This window comes from Parasteatoda tepidariorum, chromosome 1 (assembly GCF_043381705.1).
Source record: "Parasteatoda tepidariorum isolate YZ-2023 chromosome 1, CAS_Ptep_4.0, whole genome shotgun sequence".
Classification (NCBI taxonomy): domain Eukaryota; kingdom Metazoa; phylum Arthropoda; class Arachnida; order Araneae; family Theridiidae; genus Parasteatoda; species Parasteatoda tepidariorum.
In genome coordinates, this window is record NC_092204.1 from 437736 (window position 1) to 456392 (window position 18657).

The window sequence follows — 18657 nt, forward strand, 5'->3', positions numbered from 1 at the left end:
TTTGAAAAAAATATTGTGTAATTTTAGATTGAGTGGCTTATCTCCTTTCTCTGGTGAAAACGATATTGAAACCTTGAAGAATGTTCGAGCATGTGATTGGGACTTTGATGTGGAAGCATTTTCGAAAGTGTCAGATGAAGGAAAAGATTTTATTCGTAAGCTTCTTCAACGAAGCAAAGAGTAAGAATTCATTTTCTACCTTTTTTTTTTATACGAGTTTCATGTATTTTGAGACAATAAACTCAACTGAGACTTCTTTTAATTTTATGAATTTCAACATTTTTTAAAAATCAATTTACTTTAATGGAACTATTAGATGCTAAAAATCTGGTTTTGCATTCATATTTAACACATTAAGCCCCGTGTCCTTCATAACCTGTTATTATAAATACTTCTCACGGGATGTGTTAAATAGCCGTTTGTAATTCGTCTTTGAGCCGACCGGCCTGTGTAGGGGACAGGGAACTGGCTTTGCATCAGAAAGGTTCTGGGTTCGAATCCCGGGCAAGGCATGGATGTTCTTTCCATCTCTGTCCTTACTGTGGGAGCAACTTTGGCCCACCTAATAGGGTGCCTCTGAAAGAGTGGCCAACAAATCTCCCCTTCAGCTGCCTGTATGACAAAAGGTCATTCTCCAGGTGGGCATTGGAAGAAAAATAAATTCAACTTTGAACTTTTCAAGGAGTACTGAATTCATTTAAAGGAATCAAAAGAGATGCATTAAAATGTTTTAATATTTCAATAAAATTTGAAATTGAAATGCCGTTTAGACCAATAAGCATATTCAAAGAGTATATATGCTACCGTGAATGACGGAAGTCGAGAGAATGTCGACTTTCGACCGGTCAGCAATCCTATAACCGTTATAGTGAATGTCCGAAATATTTGTTATAACCGATTTGATATTAATGTATTCGTTGGCATTATTATATTTATTCGACACTTTGATATCTGGTGAGGATAGATTAAGAGAAACACCAATGTTAAATGTATACCGGGTAGTGGCACTGAACCTTAAAATAACTTTGATGTAGGGCATACCGGGTCACGTACTAGATACATTTCGAACATTTTCCAAAGCGACAATGTGATTGTCAACATTCATCGGTCATTTCATAGTATAATGGAAGAGCAATCATAAGTGACAGAATTTGAGCGTCTCTTGCTTTTATTCTCGCATAATTCTTTTTGACTCTTTTATAAACGTGTGCTTGTTTTCATAGACGATTTCTTAATAGTTTTTGACGAATATAATTTTGTGTGGAATTCGTGTATATGTCTAAACATATATTTAGACTTATAAAAATAAGAATAAGAAAATGACCTGTTTCATACAAATCGGACACTTTTTAATTTATAAAAACCGTTTTTCAAGCCGTTTTTCAAACTACGCAATTAGTTACGCGACTCGCCTTTTCTTAACAATGTAGGTTTTACAATTTTTTCGCATTGACCAGCCAATCCACTCAAATGGATATTTTTCAACTTCTTAATCCTAATCACCTGTTTAAAGGTAAGCGAAACTAATCAGCGCAAAATGGAGGTACGGAAACCTCTCATGGTTAGTCCGATGGACTAAATACCAAAGCATATTTTGCATCAACTATGTAATCTCTGCATACAAGAAGCGATGTGATGTATACTCCGACGATTTCCTTTCTTGACTAGGGTATTCCATTTCGGACTTGATATTTTTAGTCATAAACATTGCTGTGGAGCCGCTTGATGTTTTCAATTTAAAAATTATCTGAGAAAATCGAAAGTAATATATTACCAGTTATAATGTTATTTGGGGATTATTATTTGAGTTACCTAAAGTAATGTATTTATATTTAGGAAAAGAATGACAGCGCATGAATGCCTGGAACACCCATGGTTGAAGGTATTTGTCCTTTTTTTATTTTCTCTGCCCATTCATTTTTTTTTTGTATTAATTTTCTCTCTCTCTCAGGGAGAAATGGATGCCTCCAAATCACCCATAGACAGAAGCAGATACATTAAATTCAGGGACCAGATACGTGCCAAATATGTGAGTATATTTTCCCTTTCTAAAATACTATGTTCCATTCCTGTCTCTCGATATTCACTCTCTTCTTTCATTCAGGGCGATTATTGGTTCTCTTGTGCCGTTCCTTTGGGCCACATTTCCAATTACAGTTGCCTCAGAAAACTTCAAGAGGAACGATACAAAATTAGAGAATTCTCATTTGGTGAGTAACCATTCATGCACATTTATAATTTCTTGATAGATCAATTGTTATGTATATGAAAGTAGTGTACAGTCCATATCAAAATGTATCAGCAGAAACTTCGAGAAAATATTATTTTTTCTAGCCCTCCAATAACAGCTTTGTACAGCAAAACAAAAGCTATCCTCCAATAAACAATCTTCAACTACAACCATTCTGCTATACAGGGTTCATTCTTTTGGTTGACCTGCTATGCTTTCTCAACCGAGGAATAAAATTAAATGTATTCCACGTTATTTTCTGGTACTAAATGCTCGTGATAAAGCTTAAAAAAAAGCAGAATTGTTATAAAACCTTTTTATTCAAATGGTTTCATCTTCGGGTTTAAATAAACAAGAATGCATTAGAGATGTGAATAATCTAAAGAATATTGTTTGACATTGTGAATAGAGTCACAACTGAAACAGAACATCTACATTAGATTTCAATCCTCGTAACAAGTCAGATGATCCTCCTTCCATCAAAGATTTTAACAAATATTACATCATATGAAGAATTTTTATCAAACGCTTGTCTATTACTTAAAAAACAATGAAATGAAGATGTCCTTCAAAAAGATAGCAAATGTTGCAAACACATGGGATGGAAAAAGCAGGATCGTTAAGGTGGAAAAATGCGAAAAATTTATGTGTAGTATTCTAATAATTATGTTGTGTTTTTTTTCTTCCAAATTCTATCATAACAATGCACACATTTTCAAGTTATTGCAAATAAAGTAATTCTGCAATTGTTATTGTTTTCAGATCGCCGTCAAGCCGTTCCAAGATTTGTGATAAGGCCGCAGAGCACTTTTGCCTACGAAGGTCAAGCAGCCAAGTTCTTTTGCAGAATTATTGCAGCATTCCCTGCAACTGTAACATGGTAACAGTTTTTGCATAGAAACACTTACAATTTTCAAATAATTATTGTAGTACACTTGTTTCTTTTCTTTTGTGTATGGAATTATTTATCTTAATATAGTTAAACGTTTTTTTTTTAGTATACCATGAGAAATTGTAGTCATTGATGAATGGGGAGCATACTACATAACTTCTTTTTTAGTTTTATGCTAATTTATTTTTTTTAAATTAATTTTTTAACTTTTATAAGTTTTTTAGTGGTATTCCAACTTTGGAGGCTGAATAGTATTTACCCCATTTAAAAATCTGTAAAAATAAATGCAGGTGAAGCTTGTATGAAAAATTGACAAAGCCCAAATTTTGAGCAATCGATATTGGTCAATTAATTCTGGAAAAATAAAATTTTAAGTTATTTTTTAAGCATTTTAATATTTAAAAATTATTTGATCGATTTTGTTTCAATTTTGGTTTTTGTCATTTAAAAAAAAACATAGTATAAAGTAAAATAAAAATTTGCATACCTTACAATTAAAATATGTTTTTTTTTATCATTATTAAATTCGAAAGTAAAAAAATGCAATTATAAAAGTTTATTTTTGCATAAATGTTTTTTCCAAAACTAATTATGTGCTAATAAAGTGTTAATATGATTAGAGTTTTTTATAGCTATAGCAACTTTTAAAGAATCTTTCGGATATTCAAATAATTCTGGCCGACTAAATGTTTCTAACTACATTTTCGAGGCCATATTTAAAAAAAAGAAACAATCAGAAACTATTTGTTTATTTTAATATCCTATTTATGCTTGCGTTAGACTAGAATAATGCTATTCCGGGAGTTATGTGTTGATCCATTATGAATATCTTTGAAGACAATGTTTGTTCTGAGGTTGAAATATCGGTAGATAAGGTTAAAACAATATTTGCTAATAGGTTTATTTGTGTTCAAAATATCTTTACTTAAAGAGACTACTCAAATATTCCAGTCAACTTTGCGGAGACTAATGTTGCTGCGAGTTTTCTACTAAAGCTGTGCAATATATTAGACATCTGATCTTAAATCGAACAAAAAATTCTGTTTCCAACTAAGCTTTCCAATACTGACCTTCATTATGAATAAGAGCCATAATAATAGAATTATAAACGATAATATAATTGATTGTAGTAACTGTTTTAGTCAGATGAATGGCCTACTTTTTTGCCTGGATATACAAGGTTGAATTAATACTAAAAGTTTGGACTGAGAGAAACTATGGCGACTATTTTTCTGAGTTGCAGATATTATTTCTATTGTGAGGGTCAAAAATATAAATCTTCCTAAAAATTATACATATTTATTGTATGAGAAAGTATATCTCCATTGATACACTTTCTCATGCAACCTTTAAGAATATATATTAGTATGCACAATTCCATTAATGAGAACAAATGTTATTCATTGTGAATTTTTTTATTTTGCACCAAAATTCAACAATAACATTTACTCTATATGTTCCTACTACTAGGAGGCTCCGCCCCCTGCTCGCTAACGCTCGCCATCTCCCGAGAATTGCTACGCAATCCTATGTGGTTCACGCCGTGAACCATGGCACGCTGCGCTCGCTCGCCAATGAACACAGTGTTCTAGCACAAAGACATAATATATTATCATCAAAGACATAGTATTTTATCATCAAAGACATAGTATTGTACTTATGTAGAAGAATTCTACCNAAAAAAGCACTTAAACATAAAATTAAAACACTTAAACGTTTTTTAGACGTTTAGGTAGCTCCCAGTAGAAAAATATCAATTCAACAGCGTAATTAATTAATTCCTAATTGAGTTTAATGAATCAATTTTAGTTTTATAGGAGAGAAAAAAGTGACTAAAGTAAATATTGTCTTTGTTGACCTAAGTAGGAATTGACTTGCTTGTTAGTAAGGAAATTCCTTACATAAATATGGTAAATAGAAGAAAGAAAAAGAAACAATCATAAAAACAATGTTTTGAACGCACTTATGTATTTTGCAGGCACCGAGATAATTTTGAACTGAAGCAGAGTGTGAAATACATGAAAAGATATCAAAACGATGATTATCATTTCACACTGAATCGTTGCAAGACTGAAGATCGGGGAGAATACATCATTCGTGCGGAGAATATTTATGGATTTAGGGAAGAACCCGTGTTCCTCAATGTACAGGGTAAGGTCTCTTTTTATCCTCCATTTGAAATATCTTTCAATTATTCTTGTCTAATAAATGTCTCTCTATCTATACAGCTCTGCCAGTCAAAATTCCTCACGTCAAACTGGACGAACCGATCAGGAGGCGTGCACCTCTACATAAATTGTGGGAGGAGCCTGCCGATAGAAGTCCTTGCTTCACATTCCAACTCAGGCCACGATGCATGCAAAGCGGATCCGTCTGCAAGCTCTTGTGTTGCCTCGCAGGGAAACCCACACCAAACGTGAGTATTGACTGTGCATTTTTTATAAAGAGATTTCTAACGACAAAGAAAAAAAATCCATTAGAAATAGAATGAAGCAGTGCTCGGAAGATATCGTGACTTCTGACGACCCCTATACACTATTCCGTCATTTTAACCTTTTAAATTGCCCATGCTGGGTTCCGCTCTGCCAAATTGTATCACCCACCTTGGTTTTACCAACTATTTTTACTTATTGATGACACTTACCATGTGTGGTATTTTACCGAATGGACCATTTTACTTAGGTTTTTTTTTTAACCTCGTACCTTTTCATTTTACCTAAATGCCCCTATTGATATTTTAAGTAACTGTATTCCTTTTAACTTTACAGGCAACCAGATGAGTAGTTTTTTATCTATCTTACCTTATGGCTGCTATCTTACCTCAGTTTGCTTTTAATCTTTTAATTTTTGATTCGGTTTACTTTAACGATAGTGTGATTTCAATTTTGGTGTCATTTTTCTTATTTGGACTTTGTATTTTACGTATCCTATTTTAAACTTATAGACTGATATGTTCAAACTTCTTGCCCATTACAAAACAACGCTCCATCATCGGCTTTGGTCATATAAGATGGACGTTTGCTGGGATTTAAATTATGTGTTCACTTTTTTTCTTCCTTTTTGTGGATGCCATTCCACATGTATCAATTTTATTTTTTATTTTATATCCGTCGTTGAACAGCCGACCCAATTTCATGGGTTTACGACTACTTACGTTCAACTCCGTATCCTTGTAATTTTGAACCAATCCAGAAGACAAGGAAACTCCTGGATCAGTACCCCCAGAGGTATTGATTTGTTGTGGGAACATGGAGGACTTTGAGACTCGACAGATTTAACGTGCATCAGTCACCATTTACTACACCGGCCGGCGAGGATCGAACCCCCGACCTCGGATATGGGCCCAGCGCCCTACCGACCAGGCTATCCCGGCCCCACATGCATCAAATGTAAATTTTGGTAATTCTTTGATAAATGCCTCTGGGGGTGATCTGGTCGGCCGGCCGGGTTTAGCGTGGGCTTCTAGTGACGCCAAGTTGTCTTCTCCGTATGATTTAACTTACGGTCCCTCGATGACAGCAGCTTGACTGTGGTTAAATATTAGGAGTTGCCTTGAGAAAACAGCCATATGCTAGATAATACTGAATAATGTTGTGATAAAATTGTGTGATCTAATAAAGTCAATCCATCGAGAAGGGCAATCGATGCATATAATAAAATGCAAGAATGTCTGACCGTGTGTAAACCGGATGGAGCTCTAAGAGTACCAGATTCAAAACGAATTTAAATGAGTAAAATTGTAAACAAATTAAGAAGGCCGATTTTTTACTACATTATATTTTAAATTGAGAGACGCAAGGAACCAAGATATTTCGTTGAAATGTTATTGTTGTTGTTTGTAGGTGAAATGGTTTAAAGACGGTAAGGAGCTGAACAAGTTTGACTATAACTGCAGTCACGCTGATGGAGTGGTTACCATGGAGATTGTGGGTTGCACTGTTGAAGATTCAGGAAGATACAGTTGTAGAGCGACAAATGCATTGGGAGAAGATGAGACTTGGTGCCATGTACAAGTAGAAGGTACCACTTTTTTTTTCTCTTCTCTTTCCGTTGATCATTGGGTGTTTTTAAGAGGTTTCCCTTTTTGAAAATGATAGTTTTTCTTTACCATCTTGATTTTCGCTACGAACTATGCAAAAAGACACAGTTAGCATTGTTCTATTCGACTTTTTTTTAATTAATTCAACCCCAATCTACTTCGACTTATTGTCAATCCGTAGCGTATGAAAACGCCATTCGTTACATGATTCAAAACTTCAGGATTTTTGACAGTTGTCAAAAACAATGCCATAATTTTTTTTTTTTGGACATGACTGTTAAAACAAGATAAAACCGTCAATTGCCTAACTATGATTTTTTTAAAGCGCTTAAAAATAATTTTTGAGTACTTGGAAACTGCTTGAAAGGTGCTCATTTTTTGTTGAATAATTTGGCTACGCACCCTGAAATAAAAAAAAATAAGTATTTTGGAAGAGGAAATACATTTTTGCTACAGGTGGTTCGTTGTTGAATGAGTTTCACAGTAAGACAGTGAAAACGGATCAAACAAACATAATCGAATCATTTTAATTTCATTTCTAGAAGAAACAAAAATAATATAGAATCTTTCAATCCACAGAATGAGTAAAAACGTAAAATACAAAATGTGAGTGAAATGGGTCTTGAGAAATGGCTGACTTTTTTGAAATTCAATTAACTCAGGAACTATTGAAATTTGGTATTTTGCCATGTAAAATTAGATTCTGTAAAATGATGTAAGAAGCTGCGCACCTTACAACTAAAATTTAAAATCAAAAAAGTGTATCCAATATTAAGCCCTGCAAAAGAGCATTTCTTCTCTTGCCGGGCCCTATTGCATCTAAAGACAAGACCCAAGATAAACTTGATTTAAAGCTGACTATTGAAGTATTATTGATTTTATTTCAGATCGCAAAGGTCCCCCACAAAAAACGCCCCTCCTCCTGCTTCCCCCTTCCACCACTTCACCTTATAGACCTTCCCCCATGCGAGACACTTCTTACAGAGCATCCTCTGTGTCCAAAAACAAGTACAGCACTTCAGACTATTCAAGCACAACAGACTATTCCAGCAAATATAGTTCCAACAATTATAGCAGCAGTTCCAGCAAATACAGTTCCAGCAAATACAGTTCCAACAAATATGAATCATCATCGTAAGTATCATCTTTTCTCTTAACTAATCTCACGTTACAATAAAGATGTTAAAAGATTGAGAAGACAGTAAAAAATCAAGAAGAAGTGTAATTATGAGTGAATCAGTACTTCAAAATCATACACAAAGACCAACACAAGCTATAAAATTATTATTTTTTGTCCCTGCTGGTGGCTTTACGTAAAAGATAATGCAAAACATATTTTTAGCTCTCATCCAAATAACGATGAACCAGCATCTTTTGCATACACTAAGTTCCTATCGTTATACCTAATGGCTTCTCACTGGCTGTGTGTTTTATAAGATCATTCCCCACGAGAGAATGGTAAAATGTTTTGAATTATTTATAAATTTAACTGAAGATATTCTATATAAAAAAGTACCATGTCTTATCATTCTTATTATTCAATTTCGTAATTATAAAAAATGGATGTAATTATGTCATTTTAAGTTAAAATATCTTAAATCAAAATGGAATCAATCAAATAGCTTTTGAAAAAAAAATTTTGAAATAAATCTTTTTTGAAATGCTCAAATACTCAGAAACGATTTGAACATTTTTGCTGATATTTTGTCTTTTTCATTTATACAGTTGATTTTTTGAAATTCTTTAAACTATATATACCTTATATAGTTTAAACAATCTACCTTAAAACTAACTGTTAATATCTTAAAACTTGATTTCACTTCTGAATAAAATAATGACTCACCGAAAAAAATTAAATAATTACTTCATTAAATAATTACTACATTAAAAAAAATACTTTAACAGACTTGAACTCTTGTTACATTATTCATTAGTAATTAAAATGTTTTATTTATAATTATTTTACGCACTTAGTACAACTTTCAAACCATAACAGAAGTACAACTTAATAGTTAATCATCATTTACTATTAAGTTGTTTTTACAAATTGCCAATGTTAAAAAAATGTTTCTTGTCTAAGCAACTTTCTTACACTTAATTGAATGTTTCTTCTAACAGTAGTTATAACAAGCAATCATCATCATCATCTAAAGACTACTTGTCGTCATCTAAAGACTACTTTTCGTCATCTAAAGACTACTTGTCGTCATCTAAAGACTACTTGTCGTCATCTAAAGACTCCTTGTCGTCATCGTCTACAACAAAGAGGACGCAGAAACCCTACGGAAAGAAGAAAACAGAGGGAGGAGGGGAAGAGACTGTCAGATCAAGAACTTCTACCAGAGAGCTCGAAAGTAAGTTTTTATTTTGGAATGTATAATTTGTCTACGGTAAGAACTCCCCCCGCCATTGTTGCTATGGAAACAAGAATGGCGCATTTCAGGGAGGGTAGCTTCTCTTCACTCTAGGGATAACACAATTGACAGAAGATTCCCTTTCTCTCACCGAACCGAGCCCAAACCTGTTCTAAACAATGACTCCTCACCCCTACTTGAAATAGTTTAGGGCAAGATAGGACAGCCAAAGTAGAATAAAAGTGTAAAATGAAAATCAAACTCTCCGGATTTGGCAAAAAGTATAAAAAAATAAGGTAATATTAACCACAGCAAAAAATATTAGCTAGCAAATATAACTTACTACTACTGAAGACTGGATTCAATGTTCAGATTGCTTAGAATGGGCTCATGAAGCGTGCTGTGCTTATTCCGGTTTTGGCCGCTTCTTATGCAGTAACTGTGATGTTTAGGAACGTTTTTTTGTCGATTATTCTTTTATTCTGACATTAATTTCTGTGATTTTTGAAATATAATTATGTGTCCCATCTTGCCCGGGTAGCCCGGGCAAGATGGGACAATGTTCTATTTTTGTTTATGTTAAGTTATTATTATTGAACTTTATTATTTATTTATTTTCCGTATGAGAAATGTAAGAGCAATCTTCCCACTATATGTTTACAATATAAAAGATACAAAATTGCTCTAGTTTACTATTTTTTAAACCAAGTTTCCTTAAGCGGTCCATCTTGCCCTGGCTTCCCCTATACCTCGTTACCATAGTCACCGCCGCGAGTCCCGACGAATGGCTAGGGGAGTTGTTACTTTAGACAAACAAGAGTGGTTTATTCATCCAAAGTCAGCGCGGCTGTAGGGAAGGGTGGTCCAATAAAACTTGGTTACGGAGAGATTCATTGTCATAGAGTAACGAAATTCCCTCACAAATCTGGGAGTGAATGTATGCTTTTTTTGCGCATCACCGACTGTATCCCGTTCGTGGCGGGCATTTTAAAGACTGACCTACACAGTTGTTCCAAAGGACAAATCAATCGTTGCGACATCCACTTTTCGCAACAAAACGGCTCTTAAAGAAACAGCCCGCGTAGTATATCTTCACAAACAATTACTTCTCCGATACAGTGTGCCATTTTAATTATCAAGAACAAGAAGACAACTACTATTACGATCAAGTGTTGTTGTTTAAGTGCAAATTGGCTGAGAGACTCTGCTTTAGAATCACATTTGTGATAAAATGTTACACAGTCTGGGAATCTTCAAGGGTTCGCTGTACTGCAAAAAACTCATTTTTCCGAACTTTTAATGACACATTAATTAAATGAATGATTCATGAAAAGAAATGCAAAAATGATTTAAAAAAGCAATATGGAGTCACAAAAAATGTGTTCTTTTTTTTATGACTCTTCGTCTTGTTTACAAAAAATGGAGGGATGAGAAACTATGAGATAGAAGAAGCAATAAAGAAAAAATGCTTATGGCTACATTCCACTCCTCAATAGATGGTTTTAAAAATCGGTGTGTGTAGAAATTTCAAAATGACCGAAAAATGAAGAGAATAAGTCAGAGACAGAAACATCCAATTTATCTCATCTTTTGGTTCACTCTTATCTGCAAAAAATTACATTATATGTGTATAGCGAACATTTTGTTCACTCTATCCGGGAGTTCACTATAGCGGGGGTTTGTCTGTATTTAAATACAAATAAAAGAGAAATTAATTGTCACAACAAAACTGTACGTAATATTTAATAAATTCATTCATCTGTTCTGTTATGAATATAATTAATTATATTTTCAATTGTAATGAACTTTGGGTGAAACTTTGTATTTTCAAAAAAGAAGCAGTTCTTTTATAAATGACAGAAGTTTCTAAAATGAATGAATTGTGTTAAAGAATGAGTGTATTAAAATNTTAAAAACAATGCTAGTTAATTAACAAAACAAATTTTTTTTATTGAAATGTTAATTAAGGTGTTCACTTAGATATTCGGTTAATAATTTTTATTTGCTTAAACAAAATTACTTTGTTACAATATAATATTCTAATACCAAAAAAAGTACTTACGTAGCGTGAAAATATCTTTGGTGATGTAACTCTTTCAAAAGTACATAAAAATGGTTGCCAGCTGGTGTGTACAAGTAGATTTATTAGATACACCTTGTGCGCCACCTAGGAAACAAATCTAGAACCCGACACTCGAAATTTTTGCTCTGTTACAATCGTACCCTGTTACAATTGACCCCACTCTCCCCTATAATTATATTTTCAATTGTAATGAACTTTTGGTGAAACTTTGTATTTTCAAAAAAGAAGCAGTTCTTTTATAAATCAAAAATGACTTAGTTCCAAAAGTTTCTAAAATGAATTGTGTTAAAGGATGAGTGTATTGAAATAGATTGTGTTTTTGTAGTTCCCGATGACACAGCTCCCTCATTTAAGGAGGGACTGACAGACACAGAAGTGAAAGATGGAGATCCCCTCACCCTCAAATGTGTTCTTATCGGAGATCCTGATCCACAGGTGGAATGGTTCAAAAATAAAGAAGTAAGTCATTTGTGGTGAAATTGCTCAATGCATACGGTGAGCACAAATCAACCGTATCGATTCATTTACTCTAATCATATTCAAAATTTGGCCATTTAAAATTATGTTTTTCAAAACTATGCAGAAGTTTGTATACCTTGAAAAGCAAACGTTTTTCGACTATTATTAAATAAAATAATAAAAAGCAGGGTATCTATCAGAGGAAACAAATTCACAAACGCTCAAAAAATTTTCATGACCTTCTTAAAAGACATTTTATTTATTTTTTGAATAATACTTCTTCATTTAGAGAAATTATTCAATTCATTTTAAGTTCATTGAATGCATTTTATATTATTGTAATATATTATAAGTCTAATATTTTACATTAGCTCAATATATTAGTCTATATTAATAATGATAGTGTAATAATGAGATATACTGGTATTTTATTTGTTTGATATGTTCATCAAATTTGATGAATGCAATGTTATTACAGCACCCAAATTTTTTATCAATTCAAGAAGCTCTTGAAATGAAAAAATTTCTTAACCTCGTGTAAGAAAGCGTGACTTTTTCCAAGAATTTTGTGACACTCAAATAATAATAATAAGTGAAAATTAAAAATTAGTTTTTGAAAGAAATTATTATTGGATAAACGAATTTCATAACTGAATATCGATTAAAATGAAATGAACGGTCCAAACTGTATTTGGGACCCTCTCTTTAGGGTTCGAAAAAATATTCATTAGATGTGTTATTAACCGACAGTAATCAAGTGTTCTATTATTCGTCTCAACTAGTAGGGTGTTAGTAAATAAATCGGAAAAAAAAATTTTTTTTTTATGCATTAGGTTTTCTCAAAAGGAGAAAATCTGCAAAATAAGTGTTGTTTCTCATAAATTACCTTCTTTGACAGTTTTGTTACAAAAAGTTTTTGAAACGATAAAACTAAAGCCTCAAAACTATTCAAATGGAGTTTGTTTCTGCAACATTTTTTCAGTATTCATAACTTCAAGGTAGTCTAATCAAAATTTTGATTATTAATATAGGCATCCTATAATTAATATACATAAGAAGAAAAACACTTTTATAACGAAATGTCTTCACTGAAAGAATATATGCATTATAATGTACGATTTGTATAAAAGAAAACTTACAAAGTAAAAAAATTTTTCTGTTTTGAAACCTCGATATCGATTGTTTGTAGAATAGATTTTTGCACTAATCAATATATTTCAATTTTCAGCCATTGCATTCTTCGGACATCATTGACTTGAAGTACAAGAATAAAGTGGCCACACTAACAATAGGTGAAGTCTTCCCGGAAGATGAAGGAACCTACACCTGCAAAGCGACCAATTCCCTGGGAACAACTTCAACAGTTGCAAAATTAACTGTTTTGTTACGTAAGAATTTCTCTCTCTCTCTCTCTCTCTCTATATATATATATATATATATATATATAATTATATAAATTAAAAATATCGGAGTAGGTTTTATCAATCGTTATCCTTTTTTCATTTCTAAATTGGAACTGAAATCAACATTAAATAAAATATTTTTCATCAAATACTCCTGAAAATATTATTTTTATGAAATTTTATTTTGTTTAATTTGAAAGACAAAACACACACTGCAAAAAAAGAAGAAAAAAAATCCAGTTACAATCTTGCATGCAACGAGAGAGGAAAAAGAACGTCTTTGCAACAATGAAACGTTTAAACATAATTTGAGAAATGAGTATTGTTTTTCTATTTAATGTATTTCCAAATATATCCCTCATCTGATGTAATGCACTTACACGCACTCGGCTTAAAAGATGACAGGAGTAAAGGTTCACATGCAATCATGCATAATCACTTGAATTAAAAAAAATATTAAAAGTGTTAAAATTAACAGTAACCCCTTTTACACTAGAATATACAAATCTAAAGTTAGAATAATACATTTAATAAAATTATATAAGTGTTAAGCATATTTTTTAAAAAACTTAATGTCAAACAATGTTAATGAGAACTGTCAACAACTCTACAAAAAACTTTTTAAAAACAAACCACTCATATTATCATCAATTGATTAAAAAAACAATCTTCGTTTACTTATAAAAACCAAAGTACTAATATTCAATTCAATTTGCATTTTAAAAAGAAAATAAATAAAACGAAAAACTGATTAAATTTTCTTAGCACACAACAAATAACGCCAAAAAAGTTATAGGAAAAAAAAATCTAGTTTAAAGAAGCCAAAGGCTGAAATAGAGCAATTTATTAATGATTTTGTAAAGCAAAAGTTTTTTTCCCCTTCATCGAAAACTAATCTACTAACAAGATATGTTTTTGCATTATTTAATCTTCAAGTACAAAAGGAAGACAGCTTAAATTAGATAGGAAAATATTCAAGAGAAGATAATTATTCATAAAAAAATCAATCATCTGGCGTGTTGCCAAAAAAGAAATAAATTTTGAGAAGAGAATCGTTTGCCATTTTAAGTGAAATATGTTTTCCCGCCTTAAAGCAATCTTTGCAGAGAAGCAACATTGCACGATTCTGTACTTGAATGATTAAGTTACATAAGATTGTTCTAAATTCTTTTATTTTGCGATTTANTATATGTATATATGTATATGTATGTATATATATATATATATGTATATATGTATATATATATGTATATATGTATATATACATACATATATATATATATATATTGTGTGTGTGTGTGTAGTAAGATAATTTTTTTAAACCTGCAAACCTCATTTTTTATTTATTTATAGTACTCTATACTCACAAAATTGATTTTTAACCATCGAAAACAACGAACTATCTTAATAATAAAATTCATAGATGTTGCTTATAATAATTCTGAAATTTCTTAAAAATGTTTGACATGTTAGAATTTAGCGTGAAATATTTAAGTATATGCCAGTCATTAATTGTTTTAAAAAGTAGCAAAATGAAGCAAAACAATCTTTTTAATGAGCTCTTAGAGTGAGAAAATAAATATTATAAGTTTCTGACGATGAATAAAAATTTAATTCTTAAACTGGGTTAGTAGGAGAAAGTGCTTCATTCACTTTTTGTTGGATTCACAAAAGCTTTTGATTTCTTGAGATGATAAATTGTATTTAGCTAATGTCACACCCCAGCCAAAATAATCATTCCTACGATCAGATTTTATTAATGTTTGACATTCATTTCTTGAATATCGGTTGCATCCCGAAGCCTAGTAAATTCTAGGTTAGATAGTGGATTGGTTAAAGTCCGACCCACCCTATGTGTTAAAACTTATGAACTTACTTAATTTACAGCAACCACAAACAATGAATAAAGCTGCTGAGTACCATTCATGAATTTCGATTCAGATGAGGAGACTATTTTAGAATGATTTACAGTCGTCGATATAGGGTTTCGTAAGAACCATCGCTTGTTCGATGTGCAAGCATAAATGGCAATTGTTTTTTCCAACAGCCGAATAATATATCCATGTAAGCCATCTATTAAATCGATAAACATTGATATTCCCATCCATTGGAGTTTCCTTAATGCTAGTTACATGAGCTAAAAAATTTCACAACATGTCCATACTTTCTGTATTTATACTCAAATCTTTCTGGCTTGAAAAGATATTCAGTTAAAATTAATAATATATAATTAATATATATAAAATTAATATATAATAATATAATGTCCATACTTTCTGTATTTATACTCAAATCTTTCTGGCTTGAAAAGATATTCAGTTAAAATTAATATATGTGTTCAAAATATTTTCATTAGTTGTTAAAAATGTATTTACTTACATAATGAGTGAAATGAGTTGCTCAGGTTTTAATAACTAATGAATAGAAGGTGCGCAGCATTTTTAAAAAGTGTGCTTATTTTTGATTTACGCTTTATAAAAGCCTTTAAAGGGGCTTTTTTTTATTTTGTTAAATGTGCTTCATTTTCTATCTTTTAAAAAGAAATTGTCCTTCTAAATGATAGAAAATGCATGATTTACCTAATTTTCTCCGCAATATTTAACAGAAACTAGTTATTTTATCATGACTATGCAAAGTTTTTGAAAACGTTTCTGAATTGATTGATTTATGTTTATAAATTAAGAACTTTAAATGATGGGGGGAAAAAACAATTTTCATGACTACACAAATCCTAATTATGACTTTTTTGGGAAGTGATTAAAAATATTTTTTGAGTGCTTAAAAGATGCTTATTTTTTGTTCAAAAATCTTACTACTCTCCCTGGAACATGGTAAATTTAGTGGTTGTAAAGCATGTGCAGGGGTCTGTTTAGAAGAAATTTGGGTCCGTTAACGGACCCTTCACAAAATATCTTTTCATAAAAACGGACCNAAGCCAACTTGGTGTGACCACTTTTAAAATGATAATGGGCCATATAAAAACTATCAACTAAAAAAACTTTCCTAATTATAGCAGCCAAAGAAAATAAGAAGAAAAAGAAGGAAGGCGGAAGTAAACCTCCGAGAATCACAAGTCATCTGGTCAGTCAAGTCGCAAAAGACGGTGACCCAATGACCCTCTCTTGCACTGTAAAATGTAAGTGTCTCTCTTCAAGTTATACCCCCCAACACTGCATTGTTTTTTGTTCCTTTTACTGACTCTCCATTCCATTTTCAGGTCCGTCAGACTTCGAAGTTGTGTGGTTGCATAACGAGAAGGAGATAAAGAACAGTAAAGACTTTCAATACCAGAATGTGGGTGAAATGTATAAATTAGTAATTCCAGAACTTTTTCCCGAAGACAGTGGAATCTACACTTGTGAAGTTTTTAATGACGGAGGGGAAGCTTTCAGCAGTTGCACTCTATCCATTATAGGTAAAACATTTTTGTTCTTAGCCGAAAAATTCCCTAAAACATTCGAGTCAGTAGTTTCGATACAGCGACGCTGAAACGACAGAAAACATTGCTGCGACGTGAGGGCAAAAATTGCCATCATTAAAAGGTACTCTACAAAACTTTGATACTAATGGTAACAAAACTTTATTATTATGACACTAATGCATCCACATACATAAATGTACCTTTTGACCCCTCAAAAATAAGAAATATTTCTTTAAAATGTATCTGCCACATTTTAGATTTTCAAATTCATGACTTTACTATTACTATTACCAAGTTACTATTTTCTCCGACAAAAACACAACAATAAATTTAAAAAAACATTATAATAACATTCATTGAAATGATAGGTAAAACCAAAACTGTTATACTCTGCATCTTCATATTTGCTTAACATTTTAAATTTAGAAAAAAAACAGAGTAAAGAAAGAGTTGAAGAAATGAAATAGCTGAAAAAATACGAAAGCAAATAATTTTTTTCTGCAGAATTATATTCTAAAGATACTTTTCTTGTTCATACTCCTGATTTTTCTGTTCTCATTTCAGAATTTAAAAAAATTCTCCAATGATTGGCTTGCTTCAGCTAAAATTTTAAATTGATAAAATAAAAAAATATAATAACAAGAATTCTGAAATCACAGAAGTTTAAAAGATAATTCGCTCCAGAAATGATGTTTTTCTTTCATTTTTAGAAAGAACATCATAACTTTTAAAGAACATGATAAAAACATTTTATATTTTAATAAAATATGACTGTGAGTGGGGATTTTATTAAAAATTCAGATATTCCGAACACCATGAAATGGGGGGGGGGGGGTTTTTAAATTGTTTAAAAATTTGATTTTTCAGCGACCTAAATCCATGATTTTCTTTAACAAAAATAGTTAAAATCATGACAAATTTTGTTCAATACCGAAATTCATGACTTTCCAGGTGAGCAGATACCCTGAATATAATGTGGATTAAAAAATATCATATCTTTAATACTAAAAGTCATCGATTCATTCAAAATTGGTAAAAGTTTCAAGACTTTATACTTCTCTACTTTTTTCTATTATAAAAAAAATATCTAAACGAAAATTAAATATTTCGTTGCAAAACTTGTCTCTCTTTTTATTTCTATTAAACGAAATGTCTAAACAAAATATTTAAAAAAAAACCCTTTATGTTTCTTCATTAGTTTTAAAAATGTGTCAATTTGAATGAATCTATTTATTTTTTAGTTCCTAATGAAGCCGTCAAAGGACCGTGTTTCACTAAATTTCCAGAATCCCAAACTGTACACGAAAATCAACCGGTGACCTTCACTGCTGAGGTCGAAAAAGACGCTGACAAAGGTATCATCATTCATTATTCGCACAAATTATAGCATTTCTTTCTTTCTTTCTTTTTTTTTTCATATAAAATCAAATTTTACTTCTTTCCTTCCTTCTTTCAATTTTTTCAAAACTTGTTGCTTTCGTTAGTTTCTCTTTTAAAGCACATTAAATGCTAGATAATTTAAAATTGAAACCTTGCTTTGCGAAGGAATGTCTTTAGAAGAACTATTCATTGCGAAAATTAATATCTGCAGTTATCGATTTCGTTGCAAAAGACCTCATATATCGGATGTGATGCTTAATTATTAAAGTTTTTTGGTAGAATTATAACCACCTTATACTATCTATTGTAATTATTTCAAAAGGTTAGTCAACTGGGGGGCATTTTCTGAAGCAGATTCGCTCTCTCTCTCTCTCTCTCTCTCTCTATATATATATA

At 31.7% G+C, this 18657-nt stretch overlaps 1 protein-coding gene across 1 annotated transcript in view; it reads left to right on the plus strand.

The window, feature by feature from the left end:
• Positions 1 to 18657, plus strand: part of LOC139425900 (twitchin-like) — a 30732-nt gene that overhangs the window by 9289 nt on the left and 2786 nt on the right. Inside the window, exons 8-22 of the mRNA XM_071182342.1 lie at positions 28 to 180; positions 1837 to 1882; positions 1952 to 2029; positions 2105 to 2210; positions 2993 to 3110; positions 5101 to 5273; positions 5351 to 5538; positions 6965 to 7142; positions 8049 to 8295; positions 9283 to 9515; positions 11924 to 12057; positions 13286 to 13445; positions 16477 to 16596; positions 16678 to 16875; positions 18123 to 18236. Coding sequence (XP_071038443.1) covers positions 28 to 180; positions 1837 to 1882; positions 1952 to 2029; positions 2105 to 2210; positions 2993 to 3110; positions 5101 to 5273; positions 5351 to 5538; positions 6965 to 7142; positions 8049 to 8295; positions 9283 to 9515; positions 11924 to 12057; positions 13286 to 13445; positions 16477 to 16596; positions 16678 to 16875; positions 18123 to 18236 — 2246 coding nt within the window. The remainder of the gene's footprint in view (positions 1 to 27; positions 181 to 1836; positions 1883 to 1951; positions 2030 to 2104; positions 2211 to 2992; positions 3111 to 5100; positions 5274 to 5350; positions 5539 to 6964; positions 7143 to 8048; positions 8296 to 9282; positions 9516 to 11923; positions 12058 to 13285; positions 13446 to 16476; positions 16597 to 16677; positions 16876 to 18122; positions 18237 to 18657) is intronic.